Source organism: Bipolaris sorokiniana (genome assembly GCF_000338995.1).
Source record: "Bipolaris sorokiniana ND90Pr unplaced genomic scaffold COCSAscaffold_10, whole genome shotgun sequence".
Taxonomy (NCBI): Eukaryota; Fungi; Ascomycota; class Dothideomycetes; order Pleosporales; family Pleosporaceae; genus Bipolaris; species Bipolaris sorokiniana.
The window spans coordinates 1088474-1109246 of record NW_006911904.1 but is presented as its reverse complement, the minus strand read 5'-3'; the positions used below and the strand labels follow the sequence as shown (position 1 = coordinate 1109246).

The following is a 20773-nucleotide window of genomic DNA, read 5'->3' as shown; positions in this document are numbered from 1 at the left end:
CCTCGCCCTCGCCCTCCACCCATGACGCCGCCCTCGCACTGCGCGCGTGCCTAGCGACTTTTGACAGAGCCGGCCGACCCAGCGCAGCCACGACAGCCGTCTCTGGCAGGCGGCAGCGGCCCTTGGGATTCGCTGGCCAGGCTTGGAGCGTGTTTCGCGGCCAGGATCCCCAACTGATAATTGCTCTTTCACGACCAGGGCGTGCGACGGACCCCGCCAACAAACCACGCCGAGCGGCGCATGGACGAACAACACCCGTAGCCGTAGTAGCAGCAGTAGTAGACATCATCGGGACCTGAATGCAAACGCCCGCCGACGGCTCCTCCTGTTCCTGACGCCATTACAGTTACTGCGGTTGTCGTTGTCGTTGTTGTTGCTGCTGTGCTTCCTCTGCTGCTGCGCCCGCCGTTCTTGCTGCAGCTGTTCGAGGATATGCACACCGTAGCGAGCCACGCACCGCCGTCCTACCTTGACCTCGACCACGACTCTTGCCAGTCCCGTGACAAGCCGCCCACGGACTTGACGCGGACATAAGAAAAGGCCGTCACCAGCTGCTGGCACTGGGACCACGGCCGCCCAAAGCCATTATGGTCTCACATCCTCAAAGGCCTTCGCATGCGCCCTCCAACTCGCGCTCCTCACATCCCTCGTCCACCACGCCCGGAGGCCACTCCAAGAAGCCCTTGTCATCCTCCTCGTCCAATCACAATGGCCATCCTCGCGACCGCGACCGCGACCAGCGCCCAAGCAGAGAAGGCACCGCCCAAAAAGCCGCCCAAGATGTCGCCGGCCTCAAGGATTACCAGCTGGGCGACTGCTTGGGCAAGGGCGCCTTTGGCAGCGTCTACCGCGCCCTCAATTGGGGTACTGGCGAGACGGTCGCCATCAAGCAGGTTCGCCTCGAAAACCTGGGTGCCGCAGATCTCAAGAACATGGAGATGGAAATTGACCTGCTCAAGAACCTCAACCACCCCAACATTGTCAAGTACCATGGCTTCGTGAGGAGCTCAGAGAGCCTGTATATTATTCTAGAGTGAGAATTGCCCAAGTTGTTGACTTTGCGCTGTGCCAAGTGCTAATATGTCCAGGTATTGCGAGAATGGATCGTTGCACAGCATCTGCAAAAACTTTGGAAAATTCCCCGAAAACCTCGTCGCGCTCTACATGTCCCAGGTCCTGCACGGACTCCTCTACCTACACGAGCAGGGTGTCATACACCGAGACATCAAGGGCGCCAATATTCTAACAACAAAAGAGGGCTTAGTCAAACTGGCCGATTTTGGTGTAGCAACAAAGCAGTCGGGTCTAGACCAGTCGAGCGTTGTGGGCACGCCCTACTGGATGGCCCCAGAAGTCATTGAACTTTCTGGCGCCACCACTTCGTCAGACATATGGAGCCTGGGATGTACCGTTATCGAGCTGATAGAGGGAAAGCCGCCGTACCACAAACTACAGCCCATGCAGGCCCTATTCAGAATCGTCAATGATGAGCACCCGCCGATCCCTGGCAGCGCGTCTCCAGTCAGTAAACCCTTTGCAGTCCCTGCTACCCTGAAACGTCCGCGTGCTAACCCTTGCAGCTTCTGCGTGAATTCCTCATGGAGTGCTTCCAGAAGAACCCCACACTCCGTATCTCTGCCAAACGTCTTCTCAAGCACCCGTGGATCCTCAGCGCCAAGCGCACTGTCCCTGCGGTACCCACAAAACCTACCGAATACCAAGAAGCAGTCAAGTCTGTGCAAGAGTGGAATGAAGCCCTGAAGTCGCCCAATTCTCTGCGTAGGACTTCCCGCCTTTCTGGTGTACATAGGTCCTCTCCTTCAGCAGCAAACGGTCCTGGCGCAGTGTCCCGTAGAGCAGCGGTCAATGTTAACCTCAACATATCAAAGCACAGACCTACCGCAGAATCATTCCGCTCTCCCGAGTTAGATCACGACGATAATTGGGACAAGGACTTTGCTGAAAGCATATCCCCCCGTGCTCTGCAGATGCCGCACCTCAAGCCCCAGGATAACTTTGGTGGTCTCTTCTCGGGCGACAGGCTGAAAGCCTTTGCCAGTTTCGAGTCGGTAACCGAAACGGCGGATCTTGGAGACGGAGAAGCTACGCTCAAGAGCCCAAAGAGCATGCAACAGTACCAGAGTCTTCCAAAAGCGCCGGGCCAGAGAGTAAGCGAAAGAGCGAACAGAGCAAGCGCCAAATCTAGCAGCACTGGCCGATCTTCAAGATCAGCATCGAGTGCCACCGATTCAGAGTTTGAGGATAGGCACGAGGTACAGCCAAGAACGGCATTCCTTCGGGCAACACCACGGTCTACGCAGCCTCTAAGGCCGAGGACTGCAGCCCCAGCACGGCCCAGCCAGCTTTTCCGTGAAGATACTATTGAGGATTATTCAGATCTTATGCCAGCTGACGAGAACGCCTTTGCACGTAAATTGGCATCAATGCAGTATGCTCAGCCGCCCGCTGTGCAGCCCAAGCAAGCAGCCGCTGCCAACAACTTGCCGTCTGATAATTTCTCTCCCCGGCTCTTCCATCCAAGCGACTTGAGGGCAGGTCCAAAGTCAACACGAGACTTGAAGTCAAGTGGAAACATTCACCAACGATCATCGAGTTCGACGTCAAATCGCAAGTTGCACCGGACACAGTCTGAAATTGAAATTCAGAAATATGCCGAGGACGAAGGAGATGACTTCTCAGACGTCTTTGGTGACATCAAAGGTCGTCTTGCTAACCCTACCCGAGCCGAAAGCGACAGTGGAAGTGAACACAGCAGTCTTGCCATGATTACATCGAAGATGGCAAGTTCGTTCACCATTGCCGACGAAGATGATCTTGACCCATTTGCCAACCTGGACGAAGGTCTTGACAACATCAACCTGGAGAACAATGTTGCTCGTGACCGGGATGACCGACTGACGAAGATGACTGAAGGCCTCGTCGGCTGCTTGAAGATCAGCCAGCCAGATGATGAACTTCTTGAGATTGCAGACCAATTATTGCAAGTACTGCATGAATCACCGGACAAACGATCAATCATCCTGCGAAGCCATGGTATGCTGCCCATCTTGGAAATTCTTGGGACCCGGCCACATAACGAAGTAGTCCTGCCGCTTCTGAAGATCATCAACCTCATTATCCTGGAAGATGCTGAGTCGCAAGAGAGTTTATCTTTCCTCGGAGGAATCCCAACAATCTGCCACTTTGCCTCTAAGAAGTTCCCAAGTGACATCCGGAAAGAGGCTGCGGCGTTTGTGCGACAAATGTACCAGACAAGCACCCTGACACTGCAAATGTTCATTGGATGTGGAGGTATTAATGTGCTCGTCGAATTTCTAGAAGAGGACATCGACGCTGAACGCGACCTGGTGCTCATTGGTGTCAATGGTGTTTATGGTGTGTTTGAACTGCAGGGGCCAACGCCAAAGAACGACTTTTGCCGTATATTCTCAAGATCGAGCGTGCTGTATCCGCTCAGCTTAGTCTTGAACCGTATGGTTGAGGAAGATGGCGAGGTTGCACGACTCATTGTGGGCAGAATTGTTCAGATCTTCCTTATCTTTTCACAGGCAGAAAGCCATGTCAAGGATCTTGTGGCGGATCGGATGATTCTAAAGCGTAAGTCATTCTCATTGGCAACACTCTATAACACGACTAACAATCGCAGGTGTTCTCAAAGACCTTCGCAAAATGGCTCCACCACACCAAATCACTATGCTTAAATTCATCAAGAATCTGAGCTCCCTTTCTTCTACCCACGAAGCCCTCCAAAATTCCAATGCCATCGACATCCTTATCGATCTTCTAAAGGCTACTCGACAAAAGGACGCATTGAGCCGTAGCCAGAGTCGATCTACATTCGACCCCAAACGGCTACCGCCTTTCCACCGCGAAATCTCGAATCAAATCCTCAACACTATGTACAACTTGTGTCGACATAATAAGAGCAGACAAGAGGAGGCTGCCTTGTCTGACATCATTCCCTTACTCAAAGATGTCGTGCGTGAAGGCGGACCTCTCAAGGAGTTTGCCTTGCCTGTGCTACTGGAGATGGTCAACTCTGGCAAGGTAGCACGTAAGATGCTGTGGGATGCAAAGGGCCTTGCGTTTTACGTATCACTGTTGGGCGACCGCAATTGGGCTGTGACTGCCCTGGATGCCATCTTCGTTTGGTGCGTATATCTCATCGTATACCAGCTGCATACAGTAGGCTAACAATCATGCAGGCTTCAGGAAGAGACAGCTCGCGTCGAGCAATACCTCCTTTCTCCTCAATCGAACTTTACGGCTGCCGTCATCTCTGCATACACCTCTGCCGATCTGCCGCACTCCACGTTTGAGAACATGCTTGAGCCTTTACAGAAGGTAGTCCGTTTATCACCACCTATCGCTGCTTCGCTTGCTGTACCAGAGATCTTCAGTCGGACTGAACAGAAGCTTGGGCACAAGGATGCTGTAACGCGTCTCAACTTTCTTCGTATTCTTCGCACAATTTGCGATGCAAAGGATGAAGGATGCTGGCTCGTGCGTGCTTTTGGCTGCTATGAGCGAATCACCTGGCTCATGGAACACGATGCTGCTGTGCTAGTGAGGCAAATGGCTGAAGAGCTTGTCCGGGCTTGCGACGAGGTTGAACTCTCGGGTATCAACAAAGGCTCCAACGGCAAACGGAGTCTCAGTCGCGCATCTACTAATAACTTAAACCTACGGCGTCCTACTTCTTCAGCTGGTCGACGCGACGGCTCCGGCTCAAGTACAGGTTCTACTATGATTGGTAGCGGTATGGGACTGACACCACCTACACCAAACTCCCTCAAGAACACATTCATGTTGCCGCCTATGAATGGCACGCCTACATCCCTAGGCAGTGGGCGCGACCGCATCACACGCTCTCAGTCCTCGAACGGAATGTGGGATCTCGCCGAAGACCCCACCACTGTCCTTCCTCCATCTTCTGGTCGTTCTAAACCGCCAGCTCTAGCACGCAGCTCCACTTCCTTTGCTGCTATTCCGGGCACACCTGCTGCAGCCCGCACACCATCTCGCCCACCGTCTCGTGACGCTGCGTCTTCGCTCGCTCGTATAGAGGCCAACAACTCCAACAGTAAATCCAACTCTCGTCTCCCTAAAGCCCGCCAAGGGCGCCTCAGTGAAGCAGTAAATAGGAGACGACAAAGTACCGTTGGTGAAAATGACGCTCCTATGAACGGAACGCCAACTCCGACACCAACAAACGCTGCACCGCCTCTTCCGCGACTTCAAATAGTAAGACGTAGGAGAGAGACTAGTGGCGGGGAATTGAGTACCCCGGTGCGTAAAGCGACTGCGGATTAGAAGGCTGTTGTAGCTGGTGTCGACTTCCCAGCGGGCGATTGCGGATATCTGACGCAAGTCAGAAGACGGAGGGGATGGACGGGTGTTTAGAGACACAGCATGGCTAGTGTTTTAATCTGGTCACACTCGCGAGACTAGGTGTTTGGTTTCTCTCCTTGTCTATCTTTTTCTTTTTCCTTTTGTTCTAACATGCATACTGGCGCTAGGTGTTATCCAGACGCTGGCTCGGGCAAACAAAATGGGAGTTCCTTGCAAAGCGGGGCGGCATTGTCATTTGGATTTCAGGCGGCTGGGCAAAGCATTGATATAGACATCTTGCAAGCCTTGTTTCTTTTCCTATGTTTTGCATAGCCTAGGCGTTTTGCTGTCATTGGCTGTTTTCTCTGCAAAAGACAGAGAGGCGAGATGAGAATGTCTTCTTTCTTTTCTTCTCTTAACTCGGCATCAGACATTGATGAGTTGCAATGGTCATGTTACTGATATTGTATGCTATGGTGCGGTAGTAGTTATCGCGTATACCGACATGCGAATGGGTGAAGACTGGAATAGGGAATACACGCATAGGAGCCGAACGGTGAAGAAATATGAAAAAAGCATTCAAACATGACTGGCATTAGATTGACATACTACATACAGATTCCTTCCTTCGCGTAAAACAACGTAGGATACGTCCCCAACCTCTCATAAATCATGACACATGAGCTTGAAGCACTTACAGCTTCATCTCGATGAGGATATTAAGATTACAAAATAACCAGCCCAGCAACAGCCGCAAACACCACAGCTCCAGCTCCAGCAATCTTTGCAGCACCACCCGTAAACTGAGGTAGTACCGGACCAGTGCTCGTAGCATTCGGTAGTCTAGACGAAGCAACCGTAGGAAGCTCCACACTCGGCGAGGCTGTCATCCTCGTCGAACTTACTCTCGCAGTTGACGGCGACGGTGATGGCGACGAAGACGATACCAAGACCGCCGACGTCTCTTCCTCTGTCTCTGTCTCCACCGCACTCTCCGACACCTCAGTCGGCGTAGGCGAAGGCACCCCCGTCGGCTCTGCAACCGGCGTCGTCGTCTCCGCGGAATCCGGGATCAGCGGGACATCGAGCCCGAGTTGCTTTGCACACTCCTCTGCATTAAGGTTCTCCGGGCAGCAGTAAGTTTGGCCGCGGTTATCGTGGGTGCAGTAGTCGCCTGCGCCGCATGCATCTATTCATTATTTCATTAGCCACACTCTCCCTCATTATCAAAACACTTTTCAAAAAAGTCGAAAGAGATAGGTAAAAAAAAAAGGAGGGGGAGGGGGGGGCAACGTACTCCCAGTCCCATCTGTACAACAATGACTCCCATCTGTTGTCGAGTGACAACTTGTAACCGACCCGTTAGATGGACACTCGACGTACTCGGCACCGCAGGCTTCAGCGCATGTATCGCCGGGCTTGTCGCACACGCCGCTGGTGGGATAGTAGCCCTGGCGCTTTGCAATGGCCGACCCGCGCTTCAGCATTGCGGCGAAGGAGGGCGGGTGGTGTGCGTGTGCTCGCGGGGAGAGGGCGAGGGAAGTGGAGGTGAGGAGGGTGAGTGTGAGGAGTGCGTGTGGGATATGCATTTTGAATTATGTATGGTGTATAGGTGGGGGGGGGGGGGGGGGGTATTTGAGCGAAGAAGAAGTGTGTGTGTGTTGACTTGGAGGAATAAGGGAAATGGGGAAGTTGAGGGTTAGCTTTATATATCCATATATTCACCCAGTCTGTTATGGGCGCCTGCTTTTTTGGTCCTTTTTCAGCCATGGTATAGTAGTAGGCTATGTAGGCTAATGGTCCTGGGGCTAAGACGGTAACTTCCATCTTCTAGGCTCCGCCCCAAGTGTCCCCCCCCTCAGCCGCTCTTCTTCACCTACTTTCTATCCTCGGATTTGGCTTGGCTTTGCCAACATGGTATCTAGACCGGTTTTTTTTCCCTTTGTTCTCCACACCCTCTACGAGCGGGATTGGTCACGTTTACATCACTGAGGGCTGCGGATATGCATATATCGCTAGTGTTTTTTAACTAAGCCCATCGTACTTTTTTGCTTGATGCGAGTATGTGGTAGGCAATGAGGAGGGGGAAACAAACAAGGCAGACTTTCTGCGGTGTGCGCTTCGCGTATATCGCTTTCTGGGCCTGTTTTGCGGGGAGCTGGAAGTCAATGGGCCAATTAGGGGAAAGTGTGGCTGAACGATTGACGATAGGGCCCTTGTTTGGGTAGGTTGGGTGGATTTGAGTTTTTTTTCTTGTTGTTCCTGCATGTGTGGAGAAGGAGGGAGGTGCTATTTTTTTTAGAGCTGAGGTGCGGCTGGAGGTTGAGGGGATGTCGTAGGGTGAGGCTGATTGGTGCGTGAATTGCGAGAGAGATCTAAAGTAGAGATTTGTAGTTTGGTGATAGTTAGTTGTAAGGTATGATTGAAGGTAATGGTTTTTAACCGTTCAAGATTATGGGCAGAGAAAGTGCCATGCCGTATTTCTATTTTTTCTTTACCGTGGTAACATTGCTTTGACATCCGTATCTCTTCGACAGTATGGTCGATCCCGAGTAATGAGACCATAACTAGCGGTGTTTTGGCCCCCACAGCCACATTTCACCATCCCATCTCCGCTAGCCTGTATATACACTAGCGCGCTTGACTCCAGCGGTCAAGCTGAAAGCGTCACATGGCTGCCGTTTCCCCTGCGCCTCCACTTATTGCCTGACGATTCGTCGCCTACAATGCGTCCGACATTATTCAAGACGTCCCAAACTGTGCTTCTCGTCTAATCGGTTATGCCTCTGCCAAAGTGCCTCAGGCGCCCGGTAGTGCGTCCAGCCGCGTCCGCGAGCCAATCGCAACGGAAAAAGTGTCGCATGTGCAACCATCTCGACCCAAGAGGCCACGCCAACTCCGTCTACGAAACTGAGGCTGTGAAAGAGCCTCGCACGAGTTTAAGCCTTGTGCTTGATGCGTTGAGCCTTGCAAAGGTCAGGGAAAGTGGGTGTAGATATTGCTATGTTGTCGTCCTTGTACTAGATGCTTTCTTCAGTGGATGGAGAGGTGCGAGGGTTAAAGTACATGTTGATATTAAAGAGAAGGCTACGATTAAGATTACGCTTGGTGGGGAGCGCTGGAAGGATGAAATTGCGGAGATTTACGCTGCACCAGGTAGGCTACACTTTTCCATGGCGGATATCGCGCTTTTGCATGGCACGCTTGATTCCTTCTTGAGCACTCTGCATTAGCAAGTATTTGATTATCTACTACACTACTTGATACTATCTAACGACTTGCAGCGACACGTCCTCCATGGCCCACTCTAGGCTTTGCCCATCACATACCGGTCAACTCAGGATCTGATGACACGTTCAACTTCATTCGACGTTGTGTAACAGGTTGCATCGGAAATCCAAAACACACAGTATGCAAATTCCCTTGTCCTTCGGCCTTCTCGCCTCCTAAGCGTCTCCTCGACGTCGGCAGGAGTTCTTCGCCAATCAGACTCATCGACACACAATGCAAGAACTTTCAGTATGCTGCTCTGTCGCATTGCTGGGGGTCTTCCCAGCCGCTCGTTTCAACGAAAGAAACCTGGCCTAAAATGGCGGTCAACATCTCCTTTGATACCTTCCCGCCGCTATTCCAAGACGCCATTATCATCACCCGTCAGCTTGGCTTGCGCTACTTGTGGATTGACAGCCTTTGCATCATCCAGGATTCAATTAGAGACTGGGAGACCGAGTCAGCGAAGATGGGGAGCATCTATCAAAACAGTTACATCACTATTGCTGCGACACAGTCTGCCAACAGCAGTGTAAGATGCTTGGTCGAAAGGCGGAAGCCCGTAAAAATACCATATAACAATACCACTGGGAAACAATTTGCACTCAGAGCAAGGAAAATACTAGATCATCACCCGAGCCATGCCCCTGGTGGAGGTCCTGCAAAGCCAGTCGGTCCACTCACATCGCGTGCTTGGGCGCTCCAGGAGCACGTTCTCAGTACAAGGATACTACACTACACCGCCACAGAACTGCTGTTCGAATGCAAAACTTCGTATCGGTGCGAGTGTATGCCGGAGCGTAGGGCGTATCCCACCACGCCCTCGCTGATCCCCAAAGCTGTTGCCAGCAAGAAAGTAGATGCCGTGTGGCAGGCATGGCAACGCGTCATCGAGCACTACACTGCACGTCATCTCACCGTTGCGGCAGACAAATTCCCAGCAATCTCTGGTATCGCGAGTAAAATCAGAAAAGCAACACATTCTGAATATCTCGCCGGACTATGGAAACACAACTTGGCTTCTGACATGCTATGGCATGCCAATCGGTCAAATACTGCTTGTCCAGACAACTTTGCGCCAGAGAATTGGCGCGCTCCCTCATTCTCCTGGGCGAGCTTGGATGTACCTGTGAATTATACGCTGCTAGATGAAGAGGAGCGCGAAACATTCAAATCCATGGTCACTATTGTCGATTGCAAGGTTACACCTACTGGGCTCAACCCGCTGGGTGCCATTTCTAGCGGCTCTCTTACTCTGCGGGGCCCCACCATCTCTTGCATGTTGTCTGCGGAAAATAATCATGGGGCGTGGGAGTACACTCTCGTCATCAAGGGAACGAGTACCATTCGCATGACACATGACTGCTTACTCTCTGGAGCCAAGTTTGAGGATAGCAATGGAGAAAAGCAACGGACGGTTCGTCGAGCGCTGGCTATTGATGCCGTGTGTCGGTTTGAGGCGACAGTCATGTGCTTGGGTGTTGCTCGGTACGACAACGTTGTTGCGGGTCTTGTGCTCGGGATGTCGGCTCAGCATTCTCCAGCGTGGGAGCGACTCGGCACTTTTGCAGCAGGCACGGAAGCGATTGAGCGGTGCGAAGAGATGGAGTTGGTGCTTGTGTAAGGTCGATCAATGCTAGGGGGTCGAATTTCTATTTCCGGTGTTTTGATCAACAGCTCTCTCTGACATCATGTGTTTTAGCGTTCCGGACTTGAGGATTCGACTACAGCAGAATGATCAGCATATCAATGAAGATTTGGCTTCAAGTGTATTTGCTGGCAGGTAGAATTTGGCGGGATCGAGGAAATCGTGGGGTGTGCACAGTGTTGATGGATCTACAAATCTCGATGTCGGAGATGGGAGGCGCGCCCTCCTTTATATCGTATGACGCGCATATGTTAGAAGCATGGTTGCTATATTGCTGTCTAGTAAACCCTACATACAAGCTTCGACCAAATATCGAAGTAGGACAAGCGAAATACGTATATCGGAATTGCGCATCGTGACGTTGAAACAGATGAGAGTGAACTTGAAATTGCCTACCCTGAGTCGGTGACATGATCCAATTCAACACGTCATTACCATCGTATTCGTCAATTCGAGACACACCCGGGGTACTAAACATTAACAGCCATTGATTAAGCAGATCAAGCCAGTTCTTGGATGCGTCGGATTTAACCGCACGTCAATGAGGTTGTTCGCTAATCGTTCAAACGTGTGCGTAAGTTTAGTGAGAGGATATATCGTTTGAAGTGCCCGCTATGGAATCCCCTCCACGTTTGCATGAAGCGAATACGGTATGAGTACTAAGATTCAATACCTTAGTAGTGGCTGCTTACCATCCAGCCTCGTGGTCCACCTAAGCCCCTCCGTCCTTGATATTCCTGAACATGACGCTGAATTTTGCACGCTGACGCGGCTCAACAGCAAACTCCGTGGGATGTCTGCATACACTGAGACTGGAAGCCCTAAGCATATTGATTTTTGGTCTGGTTAGTCTTTGTTCAGGCAGGCAGCCTTTCCTCTTTTGCCCTGGCAGTCACCAATGTCAACGTCAACCTCGCCTTGCAAGTGTCCGCAATGTGAGCACTGCCTCGCAAGACTAAGCCGAGATACGTTGCCTCGAACGACGATGCGCACGCCAAAACAAGGCTGATGCCTGGTCGCGCAGCCCGTCAAGCAAGGTTGGGTCCAACGTCTTAGCATGATGGGGTCGTGGCTGATTGTACTAACTATAATGGCTTTCTTGTCGCTCAAAGAAACTTGTCGTCTCTAGTACGTAGTAAGTAAGCGAACCCTCTTGCAATCGGCATTTCATACGTTAGCTCGCATCTGCAGGCTGTGTCCCCCACCCCCCTTTCTCCCAATTATTGTTCTCGACCCCATGAGTCCATCTAGAATGTACCATTTGTAAATCTTTCGATCCCCTTGATACTTGGTTCATCTGCGAATTATTGAATCGTGTGCCAAGAGCAATAGTAATTACGGGCCTAGGTCCTGGCACTCTCCCGTCTTTGGGCTGACTCGCAGACGAATAACAAGCTCAACGACAACGATTAGTTGGATGATGCCATTTTTCAATAGAGTTAGACCTTAACTATGCAAATACTTTTTGTCTGTATAGAGTTCTATGAAGTAATGATGCTTTCATCTGACATATGCAGGGTGGAGGCAAAATGCGCGTCGAAGAGGTGAATTCACAACCACAGGAGTCGTCAGGTTCTGCGATGAGCAAATAGAAATTGAGGAAATGTTAGGAAGCCTGTAGGCGATGTTTCAGTACTGCACGATATTATCGATTATCTCAAAAGACGAGCAAACAGTAAGTTCTCCTTGGTGTGTTGTCGTCGTTGTTCTAGATGATGTTGCACGTGCTATCCTCCTATTCAGGTACAAGTGCGCCGATCCTCGACTAGCGTGCCTTTGGGCGAAACACTTCGAAACGCCCGCATCTACGCTTGTTGTGCCACGGTCCGCGCCTTAGACACTCCATTCACGCAAATAGGACGAAAAACGGGCCCATCTGCCCCACAGCTCATTGCATCATGCTAGTACCCAAGATGATTTACTTTTGGCGCTGTTTTGCTGGGCGGTTGGCCTGAGACCCAGTGTAGACGCCTCGTTTCACAGGCCGAGTGTTTATATAGAAGAATAGCCTTCAACGAGCGATGGTGCTTTACCGCCCGCACAAAAGAATTCTGGCAGGTTTGTTCGGTTTCTAACATCGTTCAGTTTTTTTGTCTTTTTTTGACCTGTGTTCGCTGGTCGTTCGTTCGTTTCGTCACTCGTTTGAAAATACAATCTATTCTAGCACAATGCTACACTCGCTTTTCCTTCTTTCTCTGCTTTCGAGCACGGCCTTTGCCGAGCTTTCGAAAAGCAACTTAAAGACTTATGTTGGAAGCCTAGAGCTTTCGACTCCTTTCTCGCCAATCAAGGACGACTACCGCACTGGACTACCACACCACCACCGCACACCTTTTGCGGTCTCACCGGATGGAAAGTCAGCATATCTCGCATACCTTGGGGCGTCAGGAAAGGGAGTTCACGTACAGAAGGTCGACCCTGTTACCTTCAAGGCTGTCGGAGATGCTGTGACGGTGAGTTGCGCAAAGGAAGCTGGCGGTCTCATTGCTCATAATGACGGATTCGCCCTTCTTACCAACGAACCCATGGATGCCGGAACACAAAAAGCTCCCCCAAAAAGAGATTCTGTAGCCGTACTATACCGCTGGACCCGTGGCAAGCGGGCTTTTAAGACATTCCTTGGTGGCCCAGACAATGTCGGTGAGGCAGGCGCAACGTGTTCACCATATCTGAATGGTGATCTTGCTTATTCCGAGGACACTGGCATATATGGAGCCTATTTTGTTGTTGCCAGTTACGATGGTCCTGCACAGGGTCACTTTGGCGATTCGATGCAATACATCAGCGATAACGGCACCATTCAGAAAATCGAGGGCGCCACTAAAAACTGGGGATGTTCCTTCAACACTGGCATTGCACTCGAGGCTTCTGCCTCCGCACCTTTTGCTAGTGTTTGCGCTGACGACCAGGGTGGAATCTGGCTTAACACAGGTGGTACTGGCATGGAAAAGACTGGTGTGAAGGTCTCGAACGAGTACGCTAGGAACGGTGCCGCAAACGAGCCCATGGGAGGCATCTCTGGTTCCTACAGCAGTCTTACACGATTCATTAACAAGGACTCTTACATCTTCACCTGGGTATCGCGTGGCTCCAAGGATTTGACCGAGAACAAGCAACTGGGTGAAGGATACACGACCTCCTCGTACCGAACCAAGAACCGTAACGTCGCCATCGCTACCTTTTCCGACAAGAAGACCATGGTCGGCAAGCAAGCCACTAACCAGCCCGGACCTGATGGCGACTCGCATGTCAACTGGATCACAACTGGTTCTTCTGATTGCCAGAATGCCCGCGTAGCCGCTTTTGATGGTTCCAACGCGCTCGTCACATGGGAGGAGATTGCTGAGCCAACTTGCAACTTCCCAGCTATGGGCTGCGAGGGTGAATTCTCGGGCACTTACTTCCAGCTCGTCAAGGATGGTAAGAAGGTTGGCGAGCCGGTCAAGTCTATGGATGTGTATGTTGCTGGAGACATGGTCACCATGGGTGATGGCCGTATTTGCTGGCCTTATGTTGATATGAGCTGGTCGCTCAATGGTCCTGTTGCCGACCGAAAGACGACCAATGCTATCAGCTTCGCATGCATGTCATCTTGCCAAAGCAAAGCTTCTGCACCATCCGATTCAGATGCACCACTCAAGCCCTCTTCGCCATCGAAGCCTGTCTCGTCGCCTGAGCCTGCTGAGCCATACAAGCCTACTGAGCCATACCAGCCTGCTGAGCCATCTAAGCCATCTTCACCTTCCTCACCGCCCGTGTCCAACGCTCCCTCAGCCGCGCCCCCCGCGTCCTCAACACAACCTCGGCACAACGCCCCACCAGTCCCCACGCTCTCCTTCTCCCTCTTCAACCCGGACTCCACCCCATCCCCAACCCCCAAACCAACTCCATCCCCAACCCCATTCAACGACAACAAACCCCGCCCCTACGAATCCGTCTACGTCCCCGGCTCCCTCTCCTTTGACCCCATCATGGCCCCGGCCTTCACTCATGTCCTCCCGGGTCTACCCGGCGAATTCACAAATGGGCCTGTGTACTCAACTACCAAGACGCCTGCTGCGCCTACGGGATCCCCAGTGCCATGTTCTATTCCTGGTGCTGGCGGGTCGTATGGGGATTCGTACGGTAGATCATATGGTCGTGCAGGTGTGTATGGAGTTAAAGGAGGTTCATATGGCGATGCGGGCGCCGATTCGCCGTGTACGTTGCGGACGGTTGTTAGGCCTTCTGCTAGCAGTGCGGCCTCGTATTAAAAACAAAATAAACAGGGCCTGGAAATTGAGTAGTATGCCAGGAACCTTTTTGTTTAGGTGTTTAATCGTAATCAGGGGGGCTTCTTTGGACACTCTCTTTCTCTTTCTGTTTTGTATGGGTCTTTTATACACGATGTTTTTTCCTTTCTCTCTTTCCTTTTCTAACACTTTTTCTTTTCTTTTTTTGGAATGGGAGATGCGCTTTAGTTGAATACCCGTTGAGTGGGGACGCTGGTTTTTTTGATATGCTAAAGATAATTTGAAACGCGATGAAAGACTTTTAACGATTTTGTGTTTCTATGGGATATGTGCAATGATATGTTTGTGCTTTCTTTTGCTTGAAAATTGTATCTAAGCGATTGAGTAGGTCAAGTCTCCATGTCCATTTAAGACAGTAAATCAAGGTATCCGTGACAACTGTTATTCGAGGCTATGCTCCTCGTAGTCTTCACTAGCTTACTGAAAGCAATCATAGTGAACAGGATAATCAATACTGTGAAACGTATACCATCAATAGTAGCTAGGAATAACACAAGGGGTATTACACAAGCGCTAGCGAAATGAATGCCAACAAAATCAAACCAAACTCCTCGCTTTCTCACATATAATGACGGATAAACACTGCCAATCCGACATCCAGCCAGTACCAAACTTCCCAACCTCAGGTTGCACGCATTCAAACATGATCGTGCCTGCCCAACTTCTTGCCCATCTTACCGAGCGTCTTCGCCTCAGCCTTTTTGATCTTAGCTAGTCGCGCCCTGTATAACTCGTCAGTCCTCCACTCTCTCAAAGATATCAAGTAATACAAAAGAAAAGAATAAAAAAAGACTTACTCCTCAGTAGCCTCCCTTTCCAACCTAGTAACATGCTCGCGCGCCTCCCTAACCGCACTCCTCGCAACCGCCAACGCCCTATCCGCCTCTCGCTCTGCCGCCTCGGCATTCGCTAGACTCTGCTTTGCATTGACGATGCTGGGGTCCCCGTTAGATGACCGACTGAAGAAGCCAGAGGAAATGGTGTTGTTTGTTGATGTGCCGGAGCGCGAGGCTGAGCTGCTGTGGCGGTGGTGGTGCGTGGTTGTAGTAGCTGCGTGGGGAGAGGAGGAGCGACGACGAGAGAAGAGCCCTGATTTTTGGGTTGGAACTGGGGCGGGAGGAGGCGAAGGCTCGCGGCGGGATCCGAAGAGTGGCATATTTGGTAATGTTATTTCCTTGGAGTTATCACTAGACTTCTTGTACAGTGACTTGAAGTAGGCTGGATAAGGATAGATGCCTTTGTTGTTTGAGGTTGTGAGGTACGAGATAAGAGAGGTGGGAGAAACCGAGTTTGGATATCTGGAATTGACTTGTTATATACAATTCGCGCTTTCCATCCCGTCATGTCGTCGTTGCTTCCCATGTATGACACCAATCTGTCATCCCGTTGTGCAGAAAAGCAGGGTTCAGACTGGTGACATCGACGTCACAGCCCGCCCCAAAGAAGTTGTGATCAGCACACATGCAGCGACCGCCACTATCGTCATCGCGCTGTGTGCCGCGCTCATTGCAAAACAACAGAAAAGGGGCAAGATGGTTTGATGCAATATGAAAATGGTAGTTGAGCAGTTTGCTAGCGTTGGTGTTGAGTGCAAAGGTGGGTCAGAAACAGGGACAAGTGCCGGATACGACGGCGAAAAACCCTTGATACCCCAGGCTTGAGAGTGGGCTAAAGAGCTTGATTGAACTTCACGAACAAGGTTTTGGAGGCATGTTGGTGCCGATATAGCCGTTATTGAAAAGGCAAGCTTGTTTGTTACACAGGCGAGGGCTATGAAAACGGCCCGATGGAAATCCTGTGGGTCAGACAGGCACAGCGCAAGACTGGCAATGCGAGATGGAAACATGATACTTTGATAATGTTGTTATTCTTCTATAATGAACAGTGGAAAACTGCCAGATTCATGCGCTCGCGCGCCCATGTATACCATTTTTGTACTCAAGACGCCGCCCAATGCAACCGCTCCATGTTACGACAGAAGACCAGATTACCCACATTGAGCATGGTCACTTTGACCGACCACGAGTTTGCTCGTAGTCTTGAGGATGCTAATGACCATTACGGTGCATCCGAATGCCACTACAGCACCGGCTACGTATGTCATTGTGCTTTTTTGCGATAGTTTGATGTAGCAGAGAGGTGGGAGAATGAATGCGAGTGCGCAAGCAGATGTTGCGCCAAACAACTCAAAAACAACGCCAATGTCGCAGGTGAGAAGGGAAAACGTGAGAGCAGAAACGACAAGCGCACTCGTAAAGATTATGTGGCGGTTGGGGTTGTAGTGTTCATCGGGGAACCAGTAATTGTTCATGACTTCTCGGCAAACAAAGGCTTCCAACGGAAGTGTGGTAAGCATGTTGAGGCCGAAGAATAGACGTGCAATGTTGACCATGAGATTATCGTTTGGGAAATTGTTGAGCACATTGCCAAGCGTCTTGTCGCCAAAGGTCAGGTAACCCGACAGTGCCATGACGAGACATGCGACAAGGGATATGCTGGTGCTATAGTGTGTGACGCGGGAGAAACGATCGATGGTGGGCTTGCGCAGGGAGCCGTATATGAGGAGGCTGTTGTGGTGGCAGACAAAAGCAAAAGCTATGACGCCTATAGATTCAAATATGCCCGAACGGATAATGAGGGAGCCGCGTAGTTGGCCTCTAGCCTCGGTGGGAACGCGGAAGGATTGTGTAACAACAGTCACGATGATCACGGTCATGCTGATCAAGGCGAAGCCACTGGCTTTGGCAAGCTGTAAACGAATTAGTTTGTATATTCTCTCGCTCGGGAATAAAGCTACCTTTGAAATGTCACGGTAAAGCGACAGGGGAAACGATATGCCGAGAATGAGTATAATCATGACAGCTCTTCTGTTGGTGAGTAACCATAGGAAGGACATGTCTTCTAAAGAAGGGAACAGTGAATCCAAAACCTTCGGTATTGTGTCACCGATAATAACACAGAAGGCTACCATGCCGCCAAAGGCGCTGTATGCTGTCAATACATGTGTTTCTAGATGTTACAGAGCCGACGTACAAGAGCCATTGCGCGAGGGATATAGCCACGAGCCCGGATTTCCCAAAGCAGTGTTGTACCGTCGCCTGGAAAGAATCTGTCCCGCTGAGCTTCGAGTTTATGACAATGAGCCGAATCGTCCAGTCTACGATGATGGTGAGGCCGATGAGCAGAGCGGTCCCTGTCAAGAGGCCAGCATTGCGGATAGCGTACGGTTGGCCAATGATACCAGCCCCTCTACTCCATATTAGCAAGTGTTCCTTCATCCATTGCTCTCAGTGTAGGCCTCACATTATACTATTGGCCATGTTCATGAATGCGCTTCGCATTCCGCTGCGTGGCCGTGCGCTCTCCAGGTGGTCTTCTGGGTTGAAGTTTTGCTCAGCCACTGTGACACTCGGCGCCTCGATGCCAGTGAGCAGAGGCAGCCGCTGTGTCCTCTCCTGCCCCTCTCCGTCATTCATATAATCATCTCCGTCCAGTTCTACCCAGTCGGCGCTGCCGTTTGCATATCCATTTATACTCCTCCTCGGCTCTTCGAAACGGACTCGGTTCGGGGTTCTCGGAGCGCCATCTGGGCGATGTTGTGCAAAGGACGACTGCCGCTTGATGCCGCCATTTGGACGTGACCCTGGGGGCGCTGGGGAGGTGGATGTAGCTCGCGACGACGAGGGCGATGGCGATAAATGTCGCGGACTTGGTTTGATTTCGGGCTCTAATTCAGAGTCGCTGTCTGAAGGATGCTCATGTAGGAGCTTTTGGCTTTCGCTCATCGTGGCATTGTCAAAACTCGAGAGATTCGTACCTTTGGCCAGCGTGGAACCGTCATCCCCGAGTTATTACATCGGTCCCAAGAACACGAGACCCCTGTAAATTTGCTAGTCTGGATTAGGAATGGTGCATCCCTTCTCCGAACATCCGCCTGGACGAGCTGCATCGGTCTTTCGTCCACAACCGTTACAGGATAGCCCATGCATCAATGTGGGCATCCAGTCTCGAATTAATGTGCTATGCGACCTCTACTCTAATAGACTCTAACTCGATGTCGTCTGTTCCGTGTTCGAGGATACTTAGATTCAAGCCCCTAATCGTGGTTGAGAGAATGGCGTCGCCCAAGTTGCATTTCTGCCTGTAGTGGGAAGTTTAGGCGATCCACATGGGAGACTTCATGTGTCTGAGACATGTGCATAGCTCTTCAAATCTCATATTGTGGGAATCTTGGGTCGAAGTCGACAAAGATCATTTCCACTCATCTCTTTCATCAAAGCTCCGAGTAGAAACCACCCACTTTGGAACGTCCGAGACGTATCTTGGGGACATAAGTAAAATGAACTTGAGGGTCTTTCAAGGAACGTGTAAAAACTTGATACTATTAAATGAATAGATATTTGCCACTTAGCACTCTGTTTATCTGTCATCAAACTCGTCAAAGGCGTAAGTCTGGCCTATTGTTCATATCCATCACTTACCTGAAAAGGAAACACTCGTAACATAACACACAGTGTACCAAGAGGTTTCTCGTTTCCTAGAACGCACGAGTCTAAGAGTAAGAATTCAATGTGGCACTGGAACCTCCTGTCGTACAGTGCTGGCCAGCATTATGACCATTTACAACGCACACAGATGCTCCACAATGCTCTCAAGAGCAACCTTCTTATATCCCCCAATTTTTACCTACACAATCTGAAAACATGACCCCAAAACCAAATTACTAACCCTAACCCCAACTCTGAACCGCGTACAAAAGAAGATGCCTTACCTATCCAAACTCAAGCTCTTCAAACAGCCCAAAACTCACAAAACTGCCCCCAACCCCACCCCTACTAGTCGTCCAGATACCCAGGTTAAGAATGCTCTCACCCAGATTAGGCACCCTCCTGCCCAGGACAAGCATTCTCCCACTCAGGTAAAGCATGCTCCCATCCCAGCAATCCATCCATCTATCTATACACCCACTTCCATACCTAAGAAGCCTGAAACGTCAGAGCCAGACTCAGAGGAAGAAGACGTGATGAATATGATCAAGCCTGACCCGGAAGAAGTAGATGAGCACTGGGATGAGATGGAGGATCTTACAGAAGACCGTGAGTGGACTGACGAGCAGCTGATGGATGAGGCACGCCCAGGACGTCGTCACGCTGCTTAGATGCCCATTCTGATTCCGACAGTCATGGGATTTAATGTCATCAACATGTAGTAGGAAGTACACTGTAAGACGAGGAAAGCTCATGTAATGTCTGTGCCTACGTGCCGGGACGCACGGTGTAACGGGTCACTTTTTCTTTCGGGTGCCCGGATTGTACCAACCATGCCTATAAATGGACAGGTCTAGCGTGCATCTATTTTTCAGCTCTTGCTCTTCTAGTGCATCAGCCTCTGACACTGAGAGGCGTGTTGTTGACCACGCTGTCGCCCGTTCTATTAGTGCCGTCTATCGACTCTCCTCTAATACCCCCTTGTTTATTCGCGGTAGTATAAACTTCTATACAGCTCAGTGGGCTAGAAGCAAAGCTAAGATGGCAAAGATCAAGACTGCACACTCAAAGAGTCGACCTAACGTGAGGAGTGTGAATCCCGGCAGTTTCTCCGCGCGGACAGCACCGAACACCAACTTTGTGATTTTATGGTACCCTTCAAAACAATTAAATTTTTGTTAGAAATCACTCCTAAAGCGCCTAATAAGGCAACTCACAACTCATATCGGGCCCAGCCCTCCCTCTGACAGAGAGATGGCGGTGCCAGGTACCCCAGGGCAGACACTTCGACCTCCAGAAGTGACACACACGCGCCCTGAGGACCCAAATACCCCTAGCCTAGCTAACCTACGCACTACAAAAAGACACAGGCAAGCCGAAGCAGCGCCTATACCTATATCGTTCGGTGGTAGTGCTAACAAGAGACAACTGGTGACGGGCGCGGTTACGGAGAAGATCACGGCAGCCCAAGAGGCCGCCAAAACTAGACACAGCATCATCACAGCTATCGCGAACGCGATTGATCATTGCCTAGAGAACTTCACTAGCATAGCGGAGCGCCTGGTCGCACAAGAACTACAGCAACGTGTGGTGTATGCCCTAACCAACTCTATCCACCACCCATCCACGACCACCCCCCAGCCTGTGAGCGACGCTGGGCCTAAGCCTACACGAACATATGCGAAGTCGCAAAACCCCCAACAGCCACTCTATGCAGGAAAGGG

General features: G+C 50.9%; 7 protein-coding genes across 7 annotated transcripts; 4 read left to right on the top strand and 3 right to left on the bottom strand.

The window, feature by feature from the left end:
• Positions 1 to 306: 306 nt before the first annotated feature.
• COCSADRAFT_222687 (uncharacterized protein) lies at positions 307 to 5475 on the top strand. The gene is made up of 5 exons (XM_007703763.1): positions 307 to 1033; positions 1089 to 1521; positions 1581 to 3618; positions 3668 to 4172; positions 4227 to 5475. Exons 1-5 carry the CDS (start codon positions 588 to 590, stop codon positions 5332 to 5334), a joined length of 4530 nt encoding a protein of 1509 aa, XP_007701953.1. The 5' UTR covers positions 307 to 587; the 3' UTR covers positions 5335 to 5475.
• Positions 5476 to 6077: 602 nt separating this feature from the next.
• COCSADRAFT_173064 (uncharacterized protein) lies at positions 6078 to 6839 on the bottom strand (the record flags this gene model as incomplete). Its single annotated transcript, XM_007703762.1, has 2 exons — positions 6078 to 6541; positions 6650 to 6839. The coding sequence occupies 2 exons, from the start codon at positions 6837 to 6839 to the stop codon at positions 6078 to 6080; spliced, it is 654 nt and encodes a 217-aa protein (XP_007701952.1).
• Positions 6840 to 8055: 1216 nt separating this feature from the next.
• Positions 8056 to 10622, top strand: COCSADRAFT_146568 (uncharacterized protein). The gene is made up of 2 exons (XM_007703761.1): positions 8056 to 8508; positions 8637 to 10622. The coding sequence occupies exons 1-2, from the start codon at positions 8133 to 8135 to the stop codon at positions 10244 to 10246; spliced, it is 1986 nt and encodes a 661-aa protein (XP_007701951.1). The 5' UTR covers positions 8056 to 8132; the 3' UTR covers positions 10247 to 10622.
• Positions 10623 to 12306: 1684 nt separating this feature from the next.
• COCSADRAFT_38500 (uncharacterized protein) lies at positions 12307 to 14938 on the top strand. Its single transcript, XM_007703443.1, has one exon. The coding sequence runs from the start codon at positions 12439 to 12441 to the stop codon at positions 14521 to 14523; it is 2085 nt and encodes a 694-aa protein (XP_007701633.1). The 5' UTR covers positions 12307 to 12438; the 3' UTR covers positions 14524 to 14938.
• A 261-nt stretch (positions 14939 to 15199) lies between these two features.
• On the bottom strand, positions 15200 to 15943 carry COCSADRAFT_191810 (uncharacterized protein; the record flags this gene model as incomplete). Its single annotated transcript, XM_007703760.1, has 2 exons — positions 15360 to 15943; positions 15200 to 15311 (listed from the first exon to the last, which is right to left on the bottom strand). The coding sequence occupies exons 1-2, from the start codon at positions 15716 to 15718 to the stop codon at positions 15200 to 15202; spliced, it is 471 nt and encodes a 156-aa protein (XP_007701950.1). The 5' UTR covers positions 15719 to 15943.
• A 469-nt stretch (positions 15944 to 16412) lies between these two features.
• Positions 16413 to 18391, bottom strand: COCSADRAFT_191809 (uncharacterized protein). Its single transcript, XM_007703759.1, has 4 exons — positions 17866 to 18391; positions 17596 to 17811; positions 17360 to 17546; positions 16413 to 17311 (listed from the first exon to the last, which is right to left on the bottom strand). Exons 1-4 carry the CDS (start codon positions 18345 to 18347, stop codon positions 16550 to 16552), a joined length of 1647 nt encoding a protein of 548 aa, XP_007701949.1. The 5' UTR covers positions 18348 to 18391; the 3' UTR covers positions 16413 to 16549.
• A 933-nt stretch (positions 18392 to 19324) lies between these two features.
• On the top strand, positions 19325 to 19720 carry COCSADRAFT_28098 (uncharacterized protein; the record flags this gene model as incomplete). Its single annotated transcript, XM_007703367.1, has 1 exon — positions 19325 to 19720. The coding sequence occupies one exon, from the start codon at positions 19325 to 19327 to the stop codon at positions 19718 to 19720; it is 396 nt and encodes a 131-aa protein (XP_007701557.1).
• Between the last annotated feature and the right edge of the window lie 1053 nt (positions 19721 to 20773).

Excerpts from the sequence above, each read along its gene's own strand:
- COCSADRAFT_222687 (XM_007703763.1), top strand. The coding sequence starts at position 588 with ATGGTCTCACATCCTCAAAGGCCTTCGCATGCGCCCTCCAACTCGCGC. Across the intron at positions 1,522-1,580 it reads TCCCTGGCAGCGCGTCTCCA|CTTCTGCGTGAATTCCTCAT; the intron begins GTCAGTAAACCC and ends TAACCCTTGCAG. Across the intron at positions 3,619-3,667 it reads GGATCGGATGATTCTAAAGC|GTGTTCTCAAAGACCTTCGC; the intron begins GTAAGTCATTCT and ends TAACAATCGCAG.
- COCSADRAFT_146568 (XM_007703761.1), top strand. The coding sequence starts at position 8,133 with ATGCCTCTGCCAAAGTGCCTCAGGCGCCCGGTAGTGCGTCCAGCCGCG. Across the intron at positions 8,509-8,636 it reads GGAGATTTACGCTGCACCAG|CGACACGTCCTCCATGGCCC; the intron begins GTAGGCTACACT and ends AACGACTTGCAG.
- COCSADRAFT_38500 (XM_007703443.1), top strand. The coding sequence starts at position 12,439 with ATGCTACACTCGCTTTTCCTTCTTTCTCTGCTTTCGAGCACGGCCTTT.
- COCSADRAFT_191809 (XM_007703759.1), bottom strand. The coding sequence starts at position 18,347 with ATGAGCGAAAGCCAAAAGCTCCTACATGAGCATCCTTCAGACAGCGAC. Across the intron at positions 17,812-17,865 it reads AACATGGCCAATAGTATAAT|AGGGGCTGGTATCATTGGCC; the intron begins GTGAGGCCTACA and ends AATATGGAGTAG. Across the intron at positions 17,312-17,359 it reads TTTACCGTGACATTTCAAAG|CTTGCCAAAGCCAGTGGCTT; the intron begins GTAGCTTTATTC and ends ATTCGTTTACAG.